This window comes from Schistocerca gregaria, chromosome 1 (assembly GCF_023897955.1).
Source record: "Schistocerca gregaria isolate iqSchGreg1 chromosome 1, iqSchGreg1.2, whole genome shotgun sequence".
Lineage (NCBI taxonomy): Eukaryota > Metazoa > Arthropoda > Insecta > Orthoptera > Acrididae > Schistocerca > Schistocerca gregaria.
The window spans coordinates 757286340-757311676 of NC_064920.1; the positions used below are offsets into that span (position 1 = coordinate 757286340).

The 25337-nt window shown below is 42.9% G+C and overlaps 1 protein-coding gene across 1 annotated transcript in view; it reads left to right on the forward strand.

Annotated features, from left to right (window-relative positions):
• Positions 1-4828: 4828 nt before the first annotated feature.
• Positions 4829-25337, forward strand: part of LOC126267901 (uncharacterized) — a 44235-nt gene continuing 23726 nt past the window's right edge. The window contains exon 1 of the mRNA XM_049973215.1: positions 4829-5057. Within this exon, the coding sequence (XP_049829172.1) occupies positions 4979-5057 (79 nt within the window). The 5' untranslated portion in view covers positions 4829-4978. The remainder of the gene's footprint in view (positions 5058-25337) is intronic.

The window sequence follows — 25337 nt, forward strand, 5'->3', positions numbered from 1 at the left end:
ATTTCATCAAATAAGAGGCTGTCATTTACTAGATGGCCTTTTTCATTTAGACACATTAAAGTAGTTTCAACTGCTGACCATTCTGGTGGTTCTGTGAGCATCATCCATGAGAATACAGAAAACCCAGCTATTCCCTGTAACCAGGAGGGTAACTAGTCTACTGAAGCGCCATAAAACGTTCATACTGCTATGTCCAATTTCTTAACAGACTGGTCATCACAATCATTCAGCAGTTTTTTTTTCTTTTTTTCTTTTACACTTAGTGGTACAAAGTGTTCATGTTTCCTTAAATTTAGACTTCTCAAAGCTTTATTTAAGATTGATAATACTTCACATATGAGAATTATGCTGTTTCTCAATGCTCAGAATGGTTTGTTGGAAAGCACTCATTTGTGAATGTACAAAAAGTAAATAATATTCATTCATAGGATCACTGAAAAACTTTTTAAGATTGCTGGGCGCTTTGAATTAGACTGCGACAAAAAGGAAGATTTCAAAGGTTCATACACTTTCAAGAAGCTTTCTATGGCTGGCAACAATGAAAGGCACTTTGTTTTGGAAAAGGAAAGTCAGTTTTTGTAAGTGACACCAACAAATTCAGTGAATTCTGCAACACGAATAGAAACAATATGAAAATGGATGTACAACATCACGACAATGCAGTCAATGTCAACAGGTAAAACATCAGAAGCACTTTGAAGTGTGTTATGAACAACATGTGCTGGACAACCTATGCCAACAATGTTAGAGTTTTTTAATTTTTCTTTCAGATGTGTGAAAACTTTATTACCCTCTTTCTTCATTAACCCCCCAAAATTACAGTTAGTATTGTCTCCACCAAATGCAACACACTTTGAGATGATACTGAATTACTGTATAATATGAGAAAGATAATTTTAAATTGTTTCGGACTTTTCGTTCTGAAATTCATCAAGATCAAGCAATTTCGACTGCAATCCACCGTCAATTACAGAAAAATACTGAACTATCACAGGAAAAATTTTCTGATGCCCATGGTTGCTAGCATCAGTAGATAATGAAAAGTATTTTGCACTGTTTAAAGCAGCTACTACCTGTTTCTGGTAATGCGGAGCTATAACATTGTTGATAATTGCTTCACACTTTGTTCTTCCACACGAAACATTTTCTGCAATCTTAGAATCAGGAATTTTTTTTTGTTTAGTTGAACTCTGCAGTCATTAAAACGATAGCTTTGGTGGTGTTTAACAACATGGAATGGCACGGTTCCTTCTGCTGCAGCTACGTTTTTCTGTTCCTGTGTATTTGAAGTTACAAAATATCTCGTCAATTTTTGCGAAGAACCTGCCGATCGAAGATTCTTCCTGTGTTTCTCTGATTCCATATGATGCTTGAGATCTGCAGCACCACCGTGAGACACGTATACAGTACAGTTACATACGTTACATCTTGCTGAACAGTCATGGTCTGTAGCAGTGAAGCAAGGAAATTTCCTCTGAAGCTCTTACGAAAGCTTTGATTTTCGTTTCGGCATCGCCACGACGTGCTAGCACTTCACGAAACGCAACAACTATAGTGCTTAAGCTGTACATTATAAGGGGGTATCAACGTACTGAATGTCACTTTGTATTGATAGTTTATAAAATCGACACTCAGAAAATATTTTAACCACTTTGTAAATGTCTGAAAATAATCCTTAAAAATCGGGACAAATTGCTTGTTTTTTTTTTTTTAAAAAAGCAGGGACAAATTTTTGAGTCTCAAAAAACGGGACAATCCCGATTAATCGGGACGTATGGTCGCCCCACGTGTGCCCGCTGGGTTCTCATGGCCTAACAGAAGACCATAAAAGAGCAACAAAGGAATTGCGTGCTCGTTACGGGGCCTGATGACGACAATTTTTTTGTCGAACATCCACACAGGCGACGAAAGATGGGTTTATCATTTCGAACCGGAAACAAAACGCCAATCCATATATACTACATAAATTAATAAGTGATGGTTCTGGTGCCCCATGGTACACAAAACGGGTCAGATCGTTGTTGCAGAAGCAACGAAGAAAGCATACCAAATTTAAGGGAACGAAAAATCTTCAAGATTGGCAAAGTTTTCCAGAAGTTCGAAGTATAGCGAGTACTTCATTGCGAGATGCTTTTAATAATTTCCATAACGAAATTCTGTCTCGAAATCTGGCAGAAAACGCAAAGAGGTTCTGGTCATACATACAGCACACCAGTGGCAAGACACAATCAGTACCTTCACTGCGCGATAACAACGGTGAAGTCACTGATGACAGTGCCACTAAAGCAGGGTTATTCAATACCGTTTTCCGAAACTTCTTTACCAAAGAAGACGACGTAAATATTCATGAATTCCAATCAAGAACAACTGCCAAGATGAGAAACATAAAAGTAGATATCCTCGGTGTAACAAAGAAGCTTCTTAAATCACTTTAATAAAGGCAAGACCTCCGGTCCAGATTGCATACCAGTCAGGTTCCTCTCAGAGTATGCTGATAAAATAGCTCCATATTTAGCAGTTATATACAACCACTCGCTCACAGAAAGATCCCTACCTAAAGACTGGAAAATTGCTCAAGTCATACCAATACCCAAAAAGGGAAGTAGGAGTAATCCGCTGAACTACAGGCCGATATCAGTAACGTAGATTTGTAATAGGGCTTTGTAACATATACTGTATTCGAACATTATGAAGTACCTCGAAGAAAACGATTTATTGAAACATAGTCAGAACGGATTCGGAAAATATCGTTCTTGCGAAACACAACTAGCTCTTTATACTCATGAAGTAATAAGTACTATCGACAGGTGATGTCAAATTGATTTCATATTTTTAGATTTCCAGATGGTTTTCGATATCCTTCCTCACAAGGGTCTTCTAGCCAAACTGTGTGAAATGGTATGTCACCTCCGTCGTGCGACTGGATTCGTGATTTCCCGTCAGAAAGGCCACAGTTCATAATAATAGATGGAAAGTCATTGAGTAAAACAGAAGTAATATTCGGCGTTCCCCAAGGTAGTGTTATAGGCCCTCTATTGCTCCTGATCTATATTGTCGACATATACAATCTGAGTAGCCGTCTTAGATTCTTTGCAGATGATGCTTTCATTTACCGTCTTGTAAACTCATCAGATGATCAAAACGACTTGCAAAATGATTTAGATAAGATATCTGTATGATGCGAAAAGTGGCAATTGACCCTCAATAAAGAAAAGTGTGAAGTGTTTCACATGAGTACTAAAAGAAATCAGATGAATTTAGATTACGTGATAAGTCACACAAACATTAAGGCTGTAAATTCAACTAAATACTTAGGGGTTACAATTACAAATAACATACATTGGAACGATCACATAGATAATATTGTGGGTAGAGCAAACCAAATCCGGCCATTCATTGGCAGAACACTTAGAAGGTGCAACAGGTCTACTAAAAAGACTGCTGACGCCACGCTTGTCCACCCTATTCTGGAGTATTGCTGTGCGGTGTGGGATCCGCATCAGATGGGACTCACGAATGATATCGAAAAATTACAAAGAAGAGCAGCTCGTTTGGTATTCTCGCGAAATAGGGGAGATAGTGTCACAGACATTATACATGAATTGGAGTGGTAATCATTAAAACAAAGGCATTTTTCGTTACGACGGGATCTCCTCATGAAATTTCAATCACCAGTTTTCTCCTCCGATTGCGAAAATATTCTGTTGGCACTCACGTACATGGGGAGAAATGATCATCACGGTAAAATAAGAGAAATTAGGGCTCACACAGGAACATTTAAGTGCTCGTTTTTCCCACGTGCCGTTCGAGAGTACAATGGTAGAGAGACAGCCTGAAGATGCTTCATTGAACTATCTACAAGCACTTTATTGTGAATAGCAGAGGAATCGTGTAGATGTAGGAAACACAACATCTCTCCTCCGAAGAAAAAGTTCAAAGCCGCGCCCTCACCCGGGAAGGTCGTGGATGCTGCCTTCTGGGACCCTGAAGGGATTATCCCATTTGGTGTGCCCGATTACGGTACAACGATCAAATCTGAAGTGTACTTTGCTGCCGTCAGGTAACTGAAGAAACGACGTCAGCGTATTCCTCGCCATAAAAGTGCAAACGAACTCGTCCTTCTGCTTCACAACGCAAGGCCTCACGCAAGTCTGCGCACCCGCGAGGAGCTCACAAAATTTCGTTAGAGTGTTCTTCCTCGTCGACCCTGCTACCCGGGTCTCGCACAGGACGACTTCCTTCTGTCTCATCCCATTAAGGACGCGTTCCGCGGGAAGCAGTAACTGACTGACGGGGAGGCTGTCGATGCATCAAGACGTTGGGTCCGACGTCGACCAGTAGAGTGGTACCATGCGGGCACACAGGCCCTGCCAGTAAGGCGTCGTAAGGGCGTTATGTTGAAAAATGGGGTTTTGTAGCCGAAAGGGTGGGGAGTAATATGGTGTATTAGAATCCTCAATAAAACGAACCTGCTTTCAGAAAAAAACTGTTGCATCGCTCATTGAACGTCTCTCGTATTTCGAAGCGTTGTGCAACAGTGTACTGACGAGTCTCATGAGAGAAAAAGGAGCAGCACGTGACTCGCGAAACATGGCGATGGAGGTTACTGGGGTTTCATAACCACGTTAGGAAAATCACAACTGTCGTTCCGTGGCTGTATGTGCTTCATTAGAACAATGTTGGTCTCTTAAAGAACGTCGTTCCATCAGTGTTATTTTATTTGCTTGTTATTTCTGTTATCTTCCCGAGATGAACTGTAATGGCGACATCGCCTGAGAGAACCTCGATAACGGCGCGCTCGGAGCATTTGTCATCCTGCTTAGCCGTGTTCTTGGAAGGCGATGCGTTGTCGGATATTGTCTGGAATTGGCCAGTTAGGTGATAGGCGGTGGATCACTGATAAGGCGGGACCACACCTGCCCGCGGGCGCGCCTGCCGCAGTCCGTGTTTGCCCGCCGTACGCCCAGCAACCAGCACGATGCGCGCACACACGCCCCTAGCTCTCGCCGCTGCCTTCGCCGTCATCGCTGCTGTCTGCACCCACGCGTCTGCGGCCAGTAAGTACCTCTGCGAGCCCAAGTAGGTGGTGTTTCCTGCTGAGCGAAGAAACGTGGAAGGAAAGGGTTTTAACCCATTCCCCCGGTCTAGGCCGGAACGGACGGAGCTCTCGTACAGCTCGGGAAGAAGACAGAAAGGAAGGAAGGGTGAAGGAATACCTATCTGAACGCAAAAAGGTGAAATGCTCCTGTTTACTCTGATTAAAAGCTGGGGTACTAGTTGCCCATACTACCTTACTCAGCGTCTTTAAAAATATTCCCAAAAATTGTGGTTCAAATGGCTCTGAGCAGTATGGGACTTAACATCTGAGGTCATCAGTCCCCTAGAACTTAGCCGGCCGTAGTGCCCGAGCGGTTCTAGGCGCTACAGTCTGGAACCTCACGACCGATACGGTCGCAGGTTCGAATCCTGCCTCGGGCATGGATGTGTGTGATGTCCTTAGGTTAGTTAGGTTTAAGTAGTTCTAAGTTCTAGGTGACTGATGACCTTAGAAGTTAAGTCCCACTTAAACCTAACTAACCTAAGGACATCACACACATCCATGCCCGAGGCAGGATCCCTACCTGCGACCGTAGCGGTTGAACGGTTCCAGACTGAAGCGCCTAGAACCGCTCGGCCTTAACGGCCGGCCCAAGAATTATGGCATGCGAACGTATTCGCCCTCTTTTTAATGGGCACTCACACCCATAAGATCCACCGCCTTTAATTCACTCCTTATTCCATCGTTGTAAGTCGCTCACATACATCCTCTCCCACTTGCCCATTCTCACAGCCCAACACATTGTCATTGTCTCTTTCTGTTTTTCTGTCACCATCTCCTGTCTCTCCTCACTGTAACCGCGAAGGATTAGCCGAGCGGTCTAGGGCGCTGCAGTCATGACTTTGCGGCTGGTCCCGGCGGAGGTTCGAGTCCTCCCTCGGGCATGGGTGTGTGTGTTTGTCCTTAGAATAATTTAGGTTAAGTAGTGTGTTAGCTTAGGGACTGATGACCTTAGCAGTTAAGCCCCATAAGATTTCACACACACATTCCCCTCACTGTCACTCTCTCCTCCTTGGTCTCTCTTACTGTTACTATCTTATTCCTTCCTTCCTACTGCTGTTGTCTTTTCTCACTGCCAATGTTTCTTTCTTCCCCACTGTTATTGTCATACACTCCGTCTCTCATTATCGGTGACTCTCGACCACTTCCACTTCCTCCTTCTCTTTGTTCGTTGCTCACTGGCATTGTCTCCTTCACGCTTTACGAAGCATTGTCATATCATTGTCAAGTATGTTCCATTGCCACTGTGTCCCTCTCTTCCTCTCACTCTGCTATTGTCTCCTTCACTCTTTCTGTACCGCAACAACTGGCTGCTACCTTTCGTTTCGTTCTCATTGCCACTCTCTCCTCTCTCAGCATAACAATGCGCGAATATATTTGCATGCCAAAATTTTTGGAAAACTCTTAAAGGAGCTGAGGAAGGTAGCATGAGGTAGCCGCCATCCAACCATTGAGCCACTCTTCTAAACACCAGCATATTCCCTACCAGTCACAATAAAAGATTACTTATTTGTCACACGACCGGTTTCGGGCTTGTGCCCATCCTCAGGTGTTTATACAGTGATCTCCAGCAGTATATACATGAACATGAATGTATAAACACCTGAGGATGGGCGCAGGCCCGAAACCGGTCGTGTGACAAATAAATAACCTTTTATTGTGACTGGTAGCGGATATTTTTCTACACCCTATAAAGCAACAGTCACGGAGTTCGACAGCATCCACTATGGATAAAATTCACCAGTATATTCGCCGTTTTTGTTCTCTGATCGGAGCCTTTTTCCGCTGCTTCTGTTATTTTCCCTGCTTCAGTATCACACATCACTCAGATGAAAAGAACTTTATGAGTCAATAAAATTTTGATAGTTTAGTTACCTGAAACTCAAATAATGAAAAACTTATTTCACACTTCTGAACGAATTTTAGACGCAAAAAACTTTTGCTTGTGCTTCGGTACTACAACCTGTGGTTCCCAGAAACCTTCTGATGATAACGCAGACATTTACAGCATATTTGTCAGTGCTGCGTCACTTTATAAAATACGTTTTCGCCTCACATCGGATTTTACGTGAGTATTGTACGTGTACAAGTAGGGTAACTTTGAGACTCTGAATCTCTGAAACGGTAAAGATATCAAGAAAACGTTCAAGGTTAATCGAGAAAGGGATTTCAGTAATACATTGCAAAACTACAGCCTTCCTGTGCGTAGGCGATTTGGAATCTGGGGCTCTCATTTGGTAACCAGAATCCATGTTTTTTAGAACGTTTCCCGACATCGTACAAAGATTTTTGAAACAGAGTTTATGACACTTTTAGATAAATGCCTAGAGGATATGCCGATAAAATTTGAGCAACTTTCTGAGTTTATTTATTATATAGACTTCGTCTCACGCCGGATTTTGCATGCGTACTTTATGTGTAAAAGCAGGGTAACTTTGAACCTCTTTATCTCGGAAACGGATAAAAATACCAAGAATATTTTCAAGTTCATTCGATATCGAGATCTTAGGAATATATCTCAAAAATTTTAGCCATTTACTGTGCATTTCCGTTTTGCAATCCGCGGCACGGCATTGGTACCCAAAAACCATGTGTTTGCGGTATTTCTCGATATTGGATACAGATTTTTGGAAACAGGAAGATGGCACTAATAGTTAAATGCCCCAGAAAACATACAGTCAAAATTTGAGCAATTTGTATTAGATATTCGCTGCTGATGGTGAATAAATGGTCTAAACACCCGCTGCTGACGGCGAGAAGTTGGTGTAAAACTTTGTTTTTAGGTTTTCTCAGAAACCACCCATGAACTAAATGGTTCTTCTATAATGCACTTACGGCACACCCAGACAACATCTAATGTAAAAAAAACCAAGCGATTTGCTTCATTTGCCTAAGCTGGAGGAAGTGTGTTAAACTCGAACGTTGACAATGTGCTGTTGGATAGTTTCAGTATGACGGGAATGTAAACAGATACTATCCCAGGACCAACCAGAACACTTGGGCCTGCCTTCCTATCACCAACAGACCAGAAAAATTCCGATTTTATGCGTGGCGTCTTCGAACTTATTGGTTGCTCATGCTGTCGCTTGCGTACCGATTGGGTTGTAACGTCCCTTGGACATGGAGACCGATATAGACAGAGCATAACTCGGAATGTTTCAAGCGTGGGGAAGAATGTGTGCTGTGTCCTTTCAAAGCAATCATCTCGAGATTTGTCTGCAGCGATTTAGATAAATAAGGATGGTAGGGTGCCTATCTGAATCGTCGTACTCCCAAATGCGAGTCCAATGTACTAACACCGCAACGTTCCGCTCAGTAATGAGGAAAGATATTGGCAGTGGTTTTGTCAGGTGCGAGTCCAGGGTTCGTATCTGGGGAGGAGCCAACGGGAGGGGGGGGGGGGTGGCAGTGGTTAGTTTATTTTGTTACTGGGTATTTTGTTACTGGGTCTCTACGACCCTACTCCAACGTAAATATAAGTTGTCATCCTCCCCACTTTTATCACGTGACAGATGCCTACAATATTAATAATAATCAGAATAAAATACATAAAATGTTTTAATATGATAGTATAAACTGTTCCTCTTCATCTCTTCATCTCTGCCTACACTGATTTGAGACTGCTTACCATGCTGAAACCTTCGTCTCCTCCAATTTTTATCCCCCCGTATTTTCTTCCTTTACCAAATTCAAAATTTCTTGATGTTTCAGGATGTGTCATACCAATCGAGGCTTTCTTTTGGGAAAGCTATTCCGTAAATTTCTTTCGCAACCAATTCAAGTTAATAAATCCTCATATTTTATTACATCTATCCACACAATCTTCGTCATTTTTTTTACAACAGCACGTTCCAGGAGATTCAGTTCTGTTCCTGTCTGAACTGCTAATCATCTACCTTTCACTTTCTCCAGACAAATATCTACAAATTACACTTATTAGCATTTAAATTGATGTTAAATGTCAAAAATGCCTCTTTTTTTCGGGAATTATTTTATTGTTATTATGTTTGCATTTTATATCCTCTCTTGTGTGGCCATCAACTCATACCATTTCTTTGTTTTCTTTTTGTCAGTATTTTTCCTACGATCTCGTTTAGAGACACAATACATTCCGCTTACCTCATCTTCAATCCTTTTGCCGTATCTAACAGAATTTCAGTGTCATCGGCTACCGGCAAACTTTCCATTGCTTTTCCCTTCAATTCCCTTTCTACATTTCTCTCAGATTTCCTTTGCAGTTTGCCCAGCGTAATATAGAATAACATGGGGTATAGGCCACAGCCGTGTTCACTTCATTCTCAACTGCAGCCCTCTCATCTTACACGCCTCTAGTAAACGCCGTCCAGGATCCGTCCAAGGTGTCAACCTTTCGCTCCTTCCATTTTATCGCTGGTACCTTGATTTTACAAGCGCCTATAAGAAATTGCAACTTATAGAAATACAGAACTAAAAATCATGATCCCTAAAATGTGAGGGGTACATGTATTACAAAATATGTTACTGTCCATCTAGTCTGCATTCATTGTTAAAGTTGTACCTTTTTCGTTTCATCATGAAACATATTCAATAAGCTGCCAGATGGTCGCGAATGGAAGAGTGATTCAGAAGGAATGGAATAAATTTATTTATTTCACGTCTATGATCACAGACTTGTACGTCCTACAGCTTAAAACAGTAAAGTAGGTCATGATGAAAAGAGTTATTGACATACTTGTGAAAATTATGCGCTTTTAATACGACGAGACATACCAGTTTTAAAACATGTCCTAATGTAATGGAGCCATGGTGGCATTGTCAAATGATAAACACAAAATCAGCACCAGCATCGCCCATCATACTGGTTCACTCATTAACCGTGTCGGATCTTAGCTACCGTCAGCCTGTGCAAGGATGCCTTTACCTGGCGGTGCTCTTATCAGCACATCCAAGCAACTGAAAAATGTCGTGTGTTACACGTATCCGCCTATATTCTAGAATTACTCGCCATTGCTCTTAGTAATCATGCTTCTTTACTCTCCGATAACTGTGAAATTTGGAAACTAATGTGAGTTAAATACAAATATTTTTAGCAATATATTTTAGGGAGCTCCATGCCCCTTCTCCCCCTCTTTCCCTCTCCCCCTGCCCCCCTCCCCCCTCGCCATTAGATCCACCCGCACCTAGCCTCCGTTAAGTAATCATCTCAGAATACGCAACAGGGAAACAGCCGCAGCGCAAATCAGCTGGATGGTGATTCGGCCACTGGTGATCTCTTTTATGAGTACAATGCTCCAGCAACTGCAACACCTTGTTCTGAGGTGCATTTCCTCTCCCTCCCCCCTGGCGTCTCCCAGAAGCAGTAAGTGCACACTGCCTGCAGTCAACCGCTTCCTGTTGACAGAAATTACGCGTTACATTAGCAGTCGCGTTTATCCTGCTTTCCAAGATGCATTTCGGTGAATTATACCTCCACCATGACGTGAATTTATGCCAATAAGGCATGTGCGCATTGATGTAAGATTTTGGGCAACATATGAAACTGTCTGGCATTTTGATCGCAGAGGTGAAGACTAATGTGAATGTAAATCTGTCACTGGCCACAGGCTGATTTTCCAGTCGGATTTGCATCATATGCACTGTCTACAAGACTGAACTAAGAAAAGATGGCGTATTAAAAACGAACCGATGCGAAGAACATATGATAATGATGATAAAGTCCCATACTCCTTGACAGAGCGTAGGGGACGATGCGGGAGACCCGCACCGCCGTAATAGGCAAGGTCCTAGCGGAGGTGGTTTGCCATTGCCTCCCTCCTGCCGTAATGGGGATGAAGATGATGACACAACAACACCCAGTCATCTCGAGGCAGGTGAAATTCCCTGACCCTGCCGGGAATCGAACCCAGGACCCCGTGCTCGGGAAGCGAGAACGCTACAGCGAGAACACATGCTGAGGACAGAAGAACATATACGAGTAAATTAAAAAAGTAGTATATGAAATATGTCATTGTTGGCAGCATTATGTCATCAAAACATAGAGCTTTCTAGTAAAATACCTCTTCCGGTTTCTGCCGCCAGACAGTGTCATAGGTTACGTAAATACATGCACGCTTTATTCTCGTAAATCCATGTAGTGATACAAACACAAACCTCTGACACAGGTTGTCAGCGGTGGAATAAGTTAAATGTGACTAGCTGCAGAAATTTGTTTCAGTTGGTATTGACAAGGGTTAACGTCAAGCCTAATGGTTCGCATTAAAAACTTTGAAGTCACGAATGTTGAGAGCATCGTTGAAGGCATAGTTCTCAGAACATTAGAGCCTAAGGATGCATAAAAAAGAACATTTTAGAATATTTCCAATAGTGCTTGATGTCAAATATCCAGTCAAAAAATGTGTACATCTTCGAAATGGAGAGCGCTGTAGTAAGGCAGTTCTGATTTGTGTCCAATAATACCAATCGCGTGAAACTGACGTAATCTCCTTTTTTATTTCCGGAAACGTGTGATTCATATTACAACGGAATAAAACGGCGCCAACGACATGTACGGGCACTGCAACGAACTCGTGACGTCACACTGGTCTGCTTGTCCGCCACACTTCGCAGGACGCTCGGCTCAGCGCAGGACCCACGGGAAATCATTGTGTAATTTAAAATGCACCCACAAAAGGTCTTAATTTTGTTGTGTGCTATCTAGAACTTGTTTGCATTTAAACACGCTGTCAAGAATTATGAAACTCGTCTGTCTGAAATAGTTAGTCACTCCCTGCCGGAGACGGCTGCTGGCTCTCGTAAGACCTTCGGTGTCACGTGCTGTGACGTATGCGCCACGGCCTGTCTTTCTAGTGGGCCTGGGTATCAAAGCGTGGACGTCAGATTTACTGTTTCCCCGACTAGTCATGATTCAATACCAGGTGAGTTTATGTGTATAGGAGGGACATAGTTCCTTTCCGAAACGCATCACGTATGTCGTTGATATTTGCTGCCGATACATTACAAAAATTTCAGCTCCTCTTAAAAACCGGTCTAAAATTACAATTGCTTTAGACAAAAAGCCTCTTAGGAAATCTTGTATCGATCATGAAAATAATTTTATTTTTCATGCCAAGACGCGTTTCGGGAAAAACCCATCATCAGTTCTATTAATAGCAATACATCTTGTCGGTTCCTACGTCATTCCGTTGCACTAACAGTTTTGTCCTCGAAGAAATAAATAAATTTCTTGACTATTCACTATCAGTCATCATCATCCTTTCCATCCTAGCCTTCTTCTTCCTGAGTCTCTTCAGCATAAACGTCTAAGACAGTACCATTTTTGGAACCTTTTATTGCCTACTCTTTTCAAATGCTCTTCCAGTTGCTTCTGTGTTCCTCCACTTTTTTCCGTTCTGCAGATATTTGTAATTCACCCCATTATCCTAGTTTATTCACTTGTGTGTATCCCAGGAGCGTTCCAAGGAATTTCATTTCTGTAGCTCGTATATGGCTGAGGCCTTTCCGTCTTAACGCTCACGTTTCACTTCCATATAGAATAACAGGCACTGCCATATCCTACAGCTTTATTTCGGTTCCCGCCGTTGTCAGCTTTTTTCGAATGTGTTTACACATTGCCTGGTACCTTCCTAATTTATTATTTATATCTCTGTTGTAATCATACGAGATATCACAGGCTAAATAATTGAACTGTAGAACCTTGAAGGTCAGGATTTCAGCAGGACTACCTCGGCTTCTTGCCACGATATTTCGGCTGACAGCCGTCTTCAGGTGAGTATTTTACCAAATCACTGGCTTGAAGCTGCCTGAATGGTTGTCAGCCGAAATATCATGGCAAGAAGTCGATGTAATCCAACTACAACCCCGAAACTCCATGGAATACTCTTTACGCCTGGAAAATTTCAAAAACTGCAAATCAATGCTTTTTTAATAATGCTTCGTTCTTATCTTCAAGATTAGTAGAAATATCTGCCTTAAGGTTAAACGAAATTCTTTTATAATGTTCAATTCCTTCTTCATGTGTTATCACGTCTGTTGTCTCCTTCTGGCTTATTTCAGTGCTTTAATAATTTCTAGGAAGTCTTGTCATTAGTATACATCATCTTCCACATTACTCAAGAATTTTTCCCAGTTGATCTTGTTAGAGATTCTGCAATATTTATTGCCAGTTATTGAGATTATTACCTCGGCGTGTCAATCTGTCCACTTCATGGGATGCGGGAAAACTTGCAAATGATTTTGTTAATTACAGTACTATGTCTGTAACGCTCAAAGTGATTTTCATAGTTTCTGCCTCTAGTCACGCAGGTCTGAAACACATTCTGCCTTTTCTTTATCTGCTTGTGAGAAAACTCAAACCCATGTGTCTTTATTGATTCATCACTAATAAGTAGTCGATGTAGCCAGTGAAAAATTATGGTTTTTGTATGCCGACTAATCTCAAAACATAGTAAAAACTATTCGTATATCTACCGACTTAATATAATTCATTGTTAGATATCTACAGAAATAATCCCACAAAGAATTATGACGTGTTAGATTTACTGTTGACTGTTCTGAAACTTCCAAAATCTGAACTGTATGCTACATTATCAATTACGTTCCCAAGCTAACTTCCCGAATAACTGTTATAACGGCCTTCTGTCTGAATAGTGCAAGATCATGTGGATTCGTGACCACTTCAAAACACCCGTGCCGTTTCACCAAATGAGGTCTAGTGTTTGAAAGTACTTGAATTTTCATATCGTTTTTATACTCCCAAATGTGACTTTTAGTGATGGACAGATAGGTGAAGGTCACAAAAATTGTGTCTCTACTGTTGATAGCTTACTCATATTACCTTGCGTTATGCAAACATGAAATATTCTGTTAGCTTTTCCTACTCGCTCTCAATATTATTTTCGACCTTTCTCTCTATTAGCATCAAAACATCTTTTTCGAGATCGACGACTATGAAAAAGGCTGTCGACTATGATTCTTGGTACGAGTGGTCAATAGGAAACCTATGCGGCTGAGATATACCGTAGCGATGCTTCGAGTTTTGATTACAGTGAATAGGATAAAAATACAGTCTGAGAAGATGCGCGGTAGGTTTTGTCATTGCCTTTTCATAGTAATGATTACGAGTAAAAGGACGAAGTACTCAGGAGTAGCAAAACGAAAACGTTTGTGCAGTCATCCATATTTGGATTCTCAGTCTTCAGATAATAAATACTCCCACCTGTCATTCTCTGTCACATCTGTTCCAACTGATGCAATGCTTATTGTTTACTAATAAGGAAGTCAGGAAGTCGGAGTCATGGGAAGTCCTGGTATTCATATTTTTTACTCCTCTTTTTACCATAGTGTTTAGAAACCCGTCAGCTTACCCACGTGGACGTGTGTTATAGAAGCAACACGACATGAAAAACAGCTCAGTGCCTACACTGGGAACCCAAAACTTCTATAGATCTCTAGGATAAATTACAATAGTTCCCAGATATATGTCCAGAGCTGCGACTACATGCTTCGAATATCCAATCCTCTATGCGTGTTTCGGCAATGATATGGTCTGTTCTCCCACGCATATCTGCATCTGACTGTCTTCATCTGCTGCAGAAAGAACTCCTCGCCTCTTACATTCTCTTTGTAGAAGAATGGAGGGTAAAGCAAGTCTTTGCTATAAGGATTTGCAATGAGCGGGAAAATGCTTTCCGTGGACAGTGTTGCTACAGTGTTGCCAGCAGTTACGCCTCCGATAAGGCCGCACCCATGCTCCGACAGTCTGTTGCCAAAGTCAGCCTACGTGGCCAAGGCTGGACGCGCAGCGCTCGAAAGCGCTCTTATCTTACATCCTGATAAGGCCCATTCGCTCCAACAAACCTCGTTTTTTTCCGCTCTCGTGCGGTAAGGACAGTACGACACCAGTGCAATATATATTACCGACAAGTCCACTCTTCGACCATTGAGACGCAGACCGAATTTCAAACATTTGGACTGATTGTATGGTTGATTTGGGGGAGAGGAGCAAACAGCGAGGTCATCGGTGTCGGCGGATGAGGGAAGGATTTCGGCCGTGCACTTTCACAGGAACTAACCCAGAATTTTCCTGACGCGATTTAGGAGAGTCACGGAAAACATAAATCACGATGGACGAACACGGCTTTGAACCGTCGTCCTCCCGAATGCGAGTCCCGTGTGCAAACCACTGCGCCACCTCCCTCGGTATACGTTTGGAGATGACGATCTCTTCCACCACTGTTTAGTCTTCCAAGCAGTGAAATTGATATTATAAACGGTGTTGACGGTACTGTTTCCCATGGCCTTCATAACAGGGCCACATTGAGACTGCGTTGTTAGTCATTAAGGACTGTAGTAGTTTCGTCCTTAATGTGTACTTCTTCAGTGTTAAACAACAAAGAAATCCGATGTTGAACCACAATATTCTTTCTTTACACACGAAGTCATTAATACACGGAATGGTAATTCATTAATTTAACCTATTTAAGGAATTATCTCTGAATTCACCTGACGCGATTTCGAGAAACCACATTAGAATTATTCTCGAACGCTGTGCAACGTCAACCATATAATGGCTTCCTTACTATAAATATTTACATCTACATCTACATTTATAATCCGCAAACCACCCAACGGTGTGTGGTGGAGGGCACTTTTCGTGCCACTGTCATTACCTTTCCGGTTTCAGTCGCGTATGGTTCGCGGGAAGAACAACTGCCGGAAAGCCTCCATGCGCGCTCGAATCTTGCACTACACTGCACAACACAATGAAAGGGCTACTTTTTTGAAATCCCTTAATTGCCTCCTCTTTTTGAACGACCCCTATTGGTTCCACCCTGGACACCATAGCAAAACCCGGGGTGGCAGTTCCCCCCTCCCCCCCTTCCCAAACGGCTGCGATCACGTTCAGTGTCATTATTGACCCATGTTGAAGGATTAAATCGTCAGGGAAGGGGGGGGGGGGGGAGGGGGTGTTCAGCAATGTCAAAGGATGTGCGAATTGTCGTTTCCGACCACTGAATGTTAGAGATTCAACGCACCAAGGTAAGTGATTACTTTGACGTCCAATTTGCCACCTCCTGAAGCCTTTCCGTGTCGATTCTGAGCGGCGATCAGCCTGAAATATTTGTCTCGGCCGCCCATAAGAAAACCACATGATTTCAAGGCTGGGCGTAGCTGTTCTGACCTCCATCGCAGAGGCGTCAAATGAAGGGTTGAAATGTGGGTTAGTGGGGCTGTGAGGAAATTTGGTGCCAATATGATATCATTATACCAACCACCTTACAGTTCACAAGAACCTCTAAGTGTTTTTCTTTCTTTTTTTTTCGCGCGTGTTGATAGTTCGTTATTTGAGGCGTCACTCAACCGTAGGGTGACGTCGCAGGTCGCCGCGCTTTTGCACCGTTTGTAGGCACATTTGAACCAAATTTTAAACCTCTTCGTCGCAATAGGAGACAATTAGAGGGCTTAGAAAAAGCGACCCTTCAATAGTGTTGCACAATGTATGTAGATTAGAAGCATATATGAAGATGGTCATCTGGGTTCAAGACCCAGTCCGGACTGAAGTGTTTTCAAAACGGTGCACACTCGGCAGTAGAGTGATAGGTTCATTTTGGATCTAATTCCTGGGTTGAGAGGAAGCTATTTCTCCGGTACGATGGCTAAGTATGGGGAAACCATTCAACGCTTCCTCCTTTTACTTGAACTGTTCACGAGCTTTCTGATCCTCAATCGATTGTTAGCCAAGTATTTATTATTAATATAATGAGTTATTTGAACACTCTCAATGCTTCTTTGCAGGCAAAGGGTCAGTTAATTGTATTATCTAAAATTCTCTCAATGCAAATGAAATTCGAGATACGGGGGAACCACTGCCAGGGCTATAATTTCATGTATTTTCCGAATATGACGAATTTCACAAATAACATTAATAACGACATTCCTTAATAATTATTTCCGTCTCTCGATAGTTTAGATGCAGCATTAGTGAAAAGATTCGAAGACCTGTCACTTGCGCTGGAATTGATATTTTCATGTCACCATGTGCAATTGACAACAGAACTGTGTGCAATTGGAATTAATGAGTCTGCAATGTGACGGGATTATTAATGAGAAGTTTAAAATGACGAATGACATCATTCAGTGTTATTCTCACTGCCCACGGGTTAGATTTCTTCATATACACGAGAAAGCGACAGCTATAATGCGCATTTTCGGTTCTACATATTAAGTGAATAACTTTTTCCAGCCTTACAGCTTTGCAAATCGAAACATCGGTCACCAATGACAGACATCTGAGGGCCGCTCTCCGACTGCGCATCACAAGTAGTACTTGCCCAGGCATTCCACGCTTACACCCACCATGAACCATGGACCTTGCCGTTCGTGGGGAGGCTTGCGTGCCTCGACGATACAGATGGCCGTACCGTAGGTGCAACCACAACGGAGGCGTATCTGTGGAGAGGCCAGACAAACGTGTGGTGCCTGAAGAGGGGCAGCAGCCTTTTCAGTAGTTGCAGGAGCAACAGTCTGGGTGATTGACTGATCTGGCCCTGTAACAATAACCAAAACAGTCTTGCTGTTCTGGTACTGCGAACGGCTGAAAGCAAGGGGAAACTACAGCCGTAATCTTTCCAGAGGGCATGCAGCATTACTGTATGAGAGTAGCATGGAGAGCTGCATCATACCAGTCTCAGGACTGAAGACAACAAGAACAACAACATCAAAACAGGGGAAATATATATTATAATATACACAAATGAAAAATAGCAATACCTGCCTTTTGTATGTAATTTAAATACATTACATAATAATAAGATAGTGTTGGTTTAACCTGCCGCCATTATCACGTCCAGATATGACCCACAACCCGCAATGCCTGCCCGGTTGAATGTTCAAATGTGTGTGAATTCCTAAGGAACCAAACTGCTTAGGTCATCGGTCCCTAGACTTACATACCGCTTAAACTAACTTATGCTAAGGACAATACACACACCCATGACCGAAGGAGGACTCGAACCTCAGGCGGGAGGGGCCGCTGCCCGGTTAAGCTGGTCACGCTCTGTCACTCTCCCTCGCCACCCTGTGGCTGTGTAAGTTGCCTGCGGTTACGTTACATCTGTCAGGCTGCAATGCGCTTACGTAAACGGGTGTGCATCTGACCACATCTAAAGAGTTCGTCGAGATGCAATAAGGGGTGTTTTTTACACCATAACTTGCGACGAGTCATTCATCTTGCTACGAACATGAATCAGGAAGTTTTTCAACATTCTCGGTGAGCAAGTGTCACCATTGCCACTCCTGTGACATAACAAAGAACTGCCACAACTACCAATGTATATACATAACGAACAAATAAAGGTGATGCCAAGACACTGATATATTTACTTAAATGTATCGTAGTATACGTAAGGTTCTTCCAGTATAGACATTCAAAGTCTCTTCGGTTTTGCTGCCGGACTCTAAAATCGACTCGATATTTCGCCGATCCAACTGGTCGCCATCTTCAGGAAAATGCTGCTTCTGCCGATGAGTCCCGCTGAGAACTGACGCCAGGCTGCAAATCGACGTCCTACATAGACGACAGTTCAGTACATACCACATGCGCCGCACATCACGGTTGCTGCCCTCCAAGACAGGGAGATGGCGCCGCCCTTAGTGGAACAGTGCTGGCAACGATATATCGCACTCAGGGCCGCACCGAAGAACGTTCATTTTGATGCGAGATAATACAGGATTCCACGTCGTGCTAAGAGGAAACCTATTGTCTCTCTTGGCTAAATTATCAGCCAACCTAATTTCAATCGCCTCTTTATAGCCACTGTTCCAAAAACCGGAAATGTTGGCAACTACCACAGTTTCATAAAATTCCGATTTTTCCGGCTGTTGTAGCCTCGTATGACGGCGATGTTCCACACACCTGTCATTCACTGTGCTAATCGAACGACCAATGTAAGTTTTCCCACATTGACACGGGATTTTGTACACACGTAATCACTTCTTCTAGTATAATTGGTTCCTCACAACAAAAATATTAGTTTACAAAAAGAAAAAAAAACAGTTGCTCTACACGTCAAAAAATGTTGCCACACCTTCACAAAAATGAAGTTAAAATCTCTATGATTCACGTAATTCAGTACTAGTAGCCTGTGTGTGTACCATTCACAGACAGTTTGTAGACGTCTTGGCATGAAGTGAATCAAATTGCGAGCAATATCTTCGACCATTTCTCTTACAACACCGTCTGAAACTCCTGCTTCCCTGTAGAATGACGTTTTCTTGTATCCAAGTATGTATACAGACGCTCTATTGAGCTGAGATTAGGGCTCTGTGGTGCAGTAAAAAGCCTTCTTGGAAGATTCTGTAATAACTACACTCGAGTTCTCAGAGCCGTATGTTTACGATCGTAAGCTTGTTGAAAGTAAAAGACGCCATCAAGACTGTGTTTCTATGCACTGCTATGTAAACCGCCTCGCAAAAGATCGATATATTTACAATGATCCATGACATCTTCAGTAAGTCACCAACACCAGAGGATGCCATCCCCAAACAATCACGCTTTCTCCCCCATGTTTTACTGTAGTTAGGACATGTTGTGACCAGAGCTCTGTATTTGGTTTGCGCCACACTTCTCTCTTTCCGTTAGAGCCAAACAAATCAAACTTGGATTCGTCAGAAAAATAGCACAGAATTGTAAAATTCAATCGATTTACATAATCCTAGGTGAACTGTAAGGTTTTTTCTGTTAACTTCCGAAATAAATTGCTTCTTTCTGGAAGATCTGCCACGAACAGCCGGCCAGGGTGGCCGAGCAGTTCTAGGCGCTTCATTCTGGAACCGCGAGACGGCTACGGTCGCAGGTTCGAATCCTGCCTCGGGCATGGATGTGTGTCATGTCCTTAGGTTAGTTAGGTTTAAGTAGTTCTAAGTTTTAGGGGACTGATGACCTCAGCTGTCCCATAGTACTCAGAGTCATTTGAACCATTTGCCTCGAACATCAGCTGCGTTCAAAACATTCCTAATAGTCTGAGCGCTGACCCATTTGGTGGACGTTGACTGGATGCCCAATACAAACGACCCTGCACTTGTATAGGGTTGTTTTTGAGCAAGACGAACTATCCTTCGACGCCGCCTACATGTAAGAACTCATGGACGCCAGGATCTGCCTTTATTGTCTGCTGTACCGGTCTCTTGAAACTTCTTGATGTTCGTCCGCACTGTTATATAACTAACAAAAACCATATTACCAATCTCACGGTAACTTTTATCCTGCTAATGCAATAAGACTGCCTTATTGCGAAACGACACTGAATGCTCGTGCCCTTCGGACTCATCGGAACAAGTGAATGCCCTTTACAGCGGCCGTCAGGCAAGCGACTGAACTGTTTGCGAACTGCGATTGCACAAATATGGTCTGCGCAGTGATGTCTGTCAAGCACAATAACAAACGTGCTACAGTGTGCAAATACCATTTTTTTGTGCAGGAGGGAACCCTCAATTAATTCTGTTTTGTTGGAAAAATATTTTAATGTGGCAATTATTTCGTTTTTGAGTCAGAGTTAGTGGTATACATACAATGTTCCTAATATTTATACATTTTGTATTAGATGCACAAGGTGTCTGCGGCAATATTTTTGGTGCCACTGTGCATTTTTGTGAGGAGGATCCCATGGATACTTCCGTCTTCCAAGGTGAGTGCAGTCGCGTACACAGGTCTACACGCATACGTTTCCGGTTTGAGGAGCTCTCGGACGCCTCATGTCACCTCGACTGGCCTCTAACTCACTCTTAGTCCCATAGACAACGTCTGGGTCTATCTGGAACAAAGAGAGGGACGCAGCGTTGAACGTCCCCATAGTTTGTGTAGTTCTACAGGCCACAACCATCAGTCAGCTTGTTGTGGCATACCAAAGGAAACTTGTGGGCTCCCTTTGAAACCACCACTTAGAAAAATTCATGAATTACTGTGCTTATAAACCTCTTCCGTTATTTGTTTTTCAAACAGCTGAGCAAAACTGAACATACTCAGACATTTATCTCTTTACTTATTCTGATCATCACTAAACTGACACACAATATTTTTAGCGCAACGCAATCTGACTTTCAATAATCCCTACAAAAGAATGGCCCTGACTAACAATAACCTATACCTTTCATGAATCACTTACCTCACAAAAATCTGTGTTACTCGAACTACTGCAATATAGCGAGCCCCAATACTGCCAGCTAAATAAAAGATTCTAACTACTGAAAGCACTAACTACTAATAGGCATAGTTAGCAAATGAAAGATTTTGATAGAGAACAAACAATGTACACTCCTGGAAATGGAAAAAAGAACACATTGACACCGGTGTGTCAGACCCATCATACTTGCTCCGGACACTGCGAGAGGGCTATACAAGCAATGATCACACGCACGGCACAGCGGACACACCAGGAACCGCAGTGTTAGCCGTCGAATGGCGCTAGCTGCGCAGCATTTGTGCATCGCCGCCGTCAGTGTCAGCCAGTTTGCCATGGCATACGGAGCTCCATCGCAGTCTTTAACACTGGTAGCATGCCGCGACAGTGTGGACGTGAACCGTATGTGCAGTTGACGGACTTTGAGCGAGGGCGTATAGTGGGCATGCGGGAGGCCGGGTGGACTTACCGCCGAATTGCTCAACACGTGGGGCGTGAGGTCTCCACAGTACATCGATGTTGTCGCCAGTGGTCGGCGGAAGGTGCACGTGCCCGTCGACCTGGGACCGGACCGCAGCAACGCACGGATGCACGCCAAGACCGTAGGATTCTACACAGTGCCGTAGGGGACCGCACCGCCACTTCCCAGCAAATTAGGGACACTGTTGCTCCTGGGGTATCGGCGAGGACCATTCGCAACCGTCTCCATGAAGCTGGGCTACGGTCCCGCACACCGTTAGGCCGTCTTCCGCTCACGCCCCAACATCGTGCAGCCCGCCTCCAGTGGTGTCGCGACAGGCGTGAATGGAGGGACGAATGGAGACGTGTCGTCTTCAGCGATGGGAGTCGCTTCTGCCTTGGTGCCAATGATGGTCGTATGCGTGTTTGGCGCCGTGCAGATGAGCGCCACAATCAGGACTGCATACGACCGAGGCACACAGGGCCAACACCCGGCATCATGGTGTGGGGAGCGATCTCCTACACTGGCCGTACACCTCTGGTGATCGTCTAGGGGACACTGAATAGTGCACGGTACATCCAAACCGTCATCGAACCCATCGTTCTACCATTCCTAGACCGACAAGGGAACTTGCTGTTCCAACAGGACAATGCACGTCCACATGTATCCCGTGCCACCCAACGTGCTCTAGAAGGTGTAAGTCAACTACCCTGGCCAGCAAGATCTCCGGATCTGTCCCCCATTGAGCATGTTTGGGACTGGATGAAGCGTCGTCTCACGCGGTGTGCACGTCCAGCACGAACGCTGGTCCAACTGAGGCGCCAGGTGGAAATGGCATGGCAAGCCGTTCCACAGGACTACATCCAGCATCTCTACGATCGTCTCCATGGGAGAATAGCAGCCTGCATTGCTGCGAAAGGTGGATATACACTGTACTAGTGCCGACATTGTGCATGCTCTGTTGCCTGTGTCTATGTGCCTGTGGTTCTGTCAGTGTGATCATGTGATGTATCTGACCCCAGGAATGTGTCAATAAAGTTTCCCCTTCCTGGGACAATGAATTCACGGTGTTCTTATTTCAATTTCCAGGAGTGTATTTACCTTAATAATGTTCAAAAGTCATCATGTATATATCAGTTCATGATATCCACCTTTACAAATTTCCTTTTTCTGGCGGACACACGTCCAGACCGCCCGCTAATTGTAACCTTTCAAAACTCTGGCATTTCTCTTTCCACATCCACCACTGATGGCGGTTCACCTCCAACTGCGCAACGCTACGCGCTGTTCACATCCAACTGCTCAACACTACAATAGCGAATATTACAACAATGCCAACCAGCCACAGACTGCACACAGCACAGCCAGTGATTTTTACACAGAGCGCTACGTGACGTTACGAACATAAAAACCTAAACAGCCTACTTACACCTTTCTAGCTAAATTGATGGCATTATCTAGGACACGGGTGGTGTTACACTATTAGCAATGTCCAACTCGTACAGTCACCACACCCTCGTCTATTTTTCTTATACGCGTGACAGCAGCTTGCGAAGCAAATAGAAAGCTACATTTCTGTATACGATATCGGATGGCTTCGAATAGTACCGTTTATACTGATTTGTAACACAGTTTTTACAATAGGGAACGTATGTAGGGCCATAAAAATTAGCGCTAACTAAAAGACGACGACACATTTGTCTTTCTTTAGTTCCCTAAGATCCCTGGACCTATGGAAATGTAAATTACAAGACAGTTTCTTTATGACTCTCTTGTAAGCTACAGGTACTTTGTGAAGAAAGTCATATTCCTCTAAAAAATAATGAAAGCTAGTAAACATACAGGACCTAACCTTCTGCAGAAAGGCCTCGTTTATCTACTCTGAAAGATGAATTTTTCGTCGGTACACTTTCAGTAAAATCAGTGAACGTCATACGTGTAAAACGTGTTAGGAACGCAGTATCTACTTTATTTAATGTACGAAATAAGCCACCACAACTTTAGCTGAAAAGAAAACCACACAAACGCGTTAATAAAACATCAAAAGCAATAAAACATTTTCTCAACATACAGAAACAAATTGCAGAATTGTTGCTGTCTCTGAGCCACAAACAACAAGAATCTTCAACACATTCGCTTTCGAAGCCAAAGTAATTACATTTATTATAAAAATATTGTTGTATTAGATACCTGAGTGAAGTGTAAGACCTTGCGAAACATTAACCTCTATATGAGATAGTTACATGTCAAGGAAAGTGCCTATCATAATGAGAACAACAGAAATATATGCAAGAAATATGTTTATTTTCTGTTGTTTTAAGCTGAGTAAGTTGTTGTTGTTGTTGTCTTCAGTCCTGAGACTGGTTTGATGCATCTCTACATGCTACTCTATCTTATGCAAGCTTCTTCATCTCCAAGTATCTACTGCAACCTACATGCTTCAGAATCTGCTCAGTGTATTCATCTCGTGGTCTCCCTCTACGATTTTTACCCTCCACGCTGCCCTCCAATACTAAACTGGTGATCCCTTAATGCCTCAGAACATGTCCTACCAACCGATCCCTTCTTCTAGTCAAGTTGTGCCACAAACTCCTCTTCTCCCCAATTCTATTCAATACCTCCTCATTAGTTACGCGATCTATCCATCTAATCTTCAGCAATCTTCTGTAACACCACAATTAGAAAGCTTCTATTCTCTTCTTGTCCAAACTATTTATCATCTAAGTTTCACTTCCATACATGACTACACTCCGCACAAATACTTTCAGAAACGACTTCCTGGCACTTAAATCTATACTCGATGTTTAACAAATTTCTCTTCTTCAGAAACGCTTTCCTTGTCATTGCCAGTCTGCATTTTATATCCTCCCTACTTGGACATTGATCAGTTATTTTTCTCCCCAAATAGCAAAACTCCTTTACTATTTTTAGTGTCCCATTTCCTAATCCAATTCCTTCAGCATCAGCCGACTTTATTGGTCTACATTCCCTTATCCTCGTTTTGCTTTTGTTGATGTTCATCTTATATCCTCCTTTCAAGACACTGACCATTCCGTTCAACTGCTCTTTCAATTCCTTTGCCGTCTCCGACAGAATTACAATGTCATCGGCGAACCTCAAAGGTTTTATTTCTTCTCCATAGATTTTAATACCTACTCCGAATTTTTCTTTTGTTTCCTTTACTGCTTGTTCAATATACAGATTGAATAACATCGGGGAGAGGCTACAACCCTGTCTCACTCCCTTCCCAACGACTGCTTCCTTTTCATGTTGCTCGACTCTTATAACTGCCATCTGGTTACAGTAAATAGCATTTCGCTCCCTCTATTTTACCCCTGCAACCTTCAGATTTTGAAAGAGAGTATTCCAGTCAACATTATCAAAAGGTTTCTCTAAGTATACAAATCTAGAAACGTAGGTATGCCTTTCCTTAATCTATTTTCTAAGATAAGTCGTAGGGACAGTATTGCCTCAAGTGAATATTTCTACGAAATCCAAACTGAACTTCCCCGATGTCGGCTTCTACCAGCTTTTTTCCATTCGTAGTAACCTGCTATTTGACAAATATTCGAAAGTTGCAGCTTATGTCACTGAATGAGTGAGCTTCGGCTGTTTTTACATATGT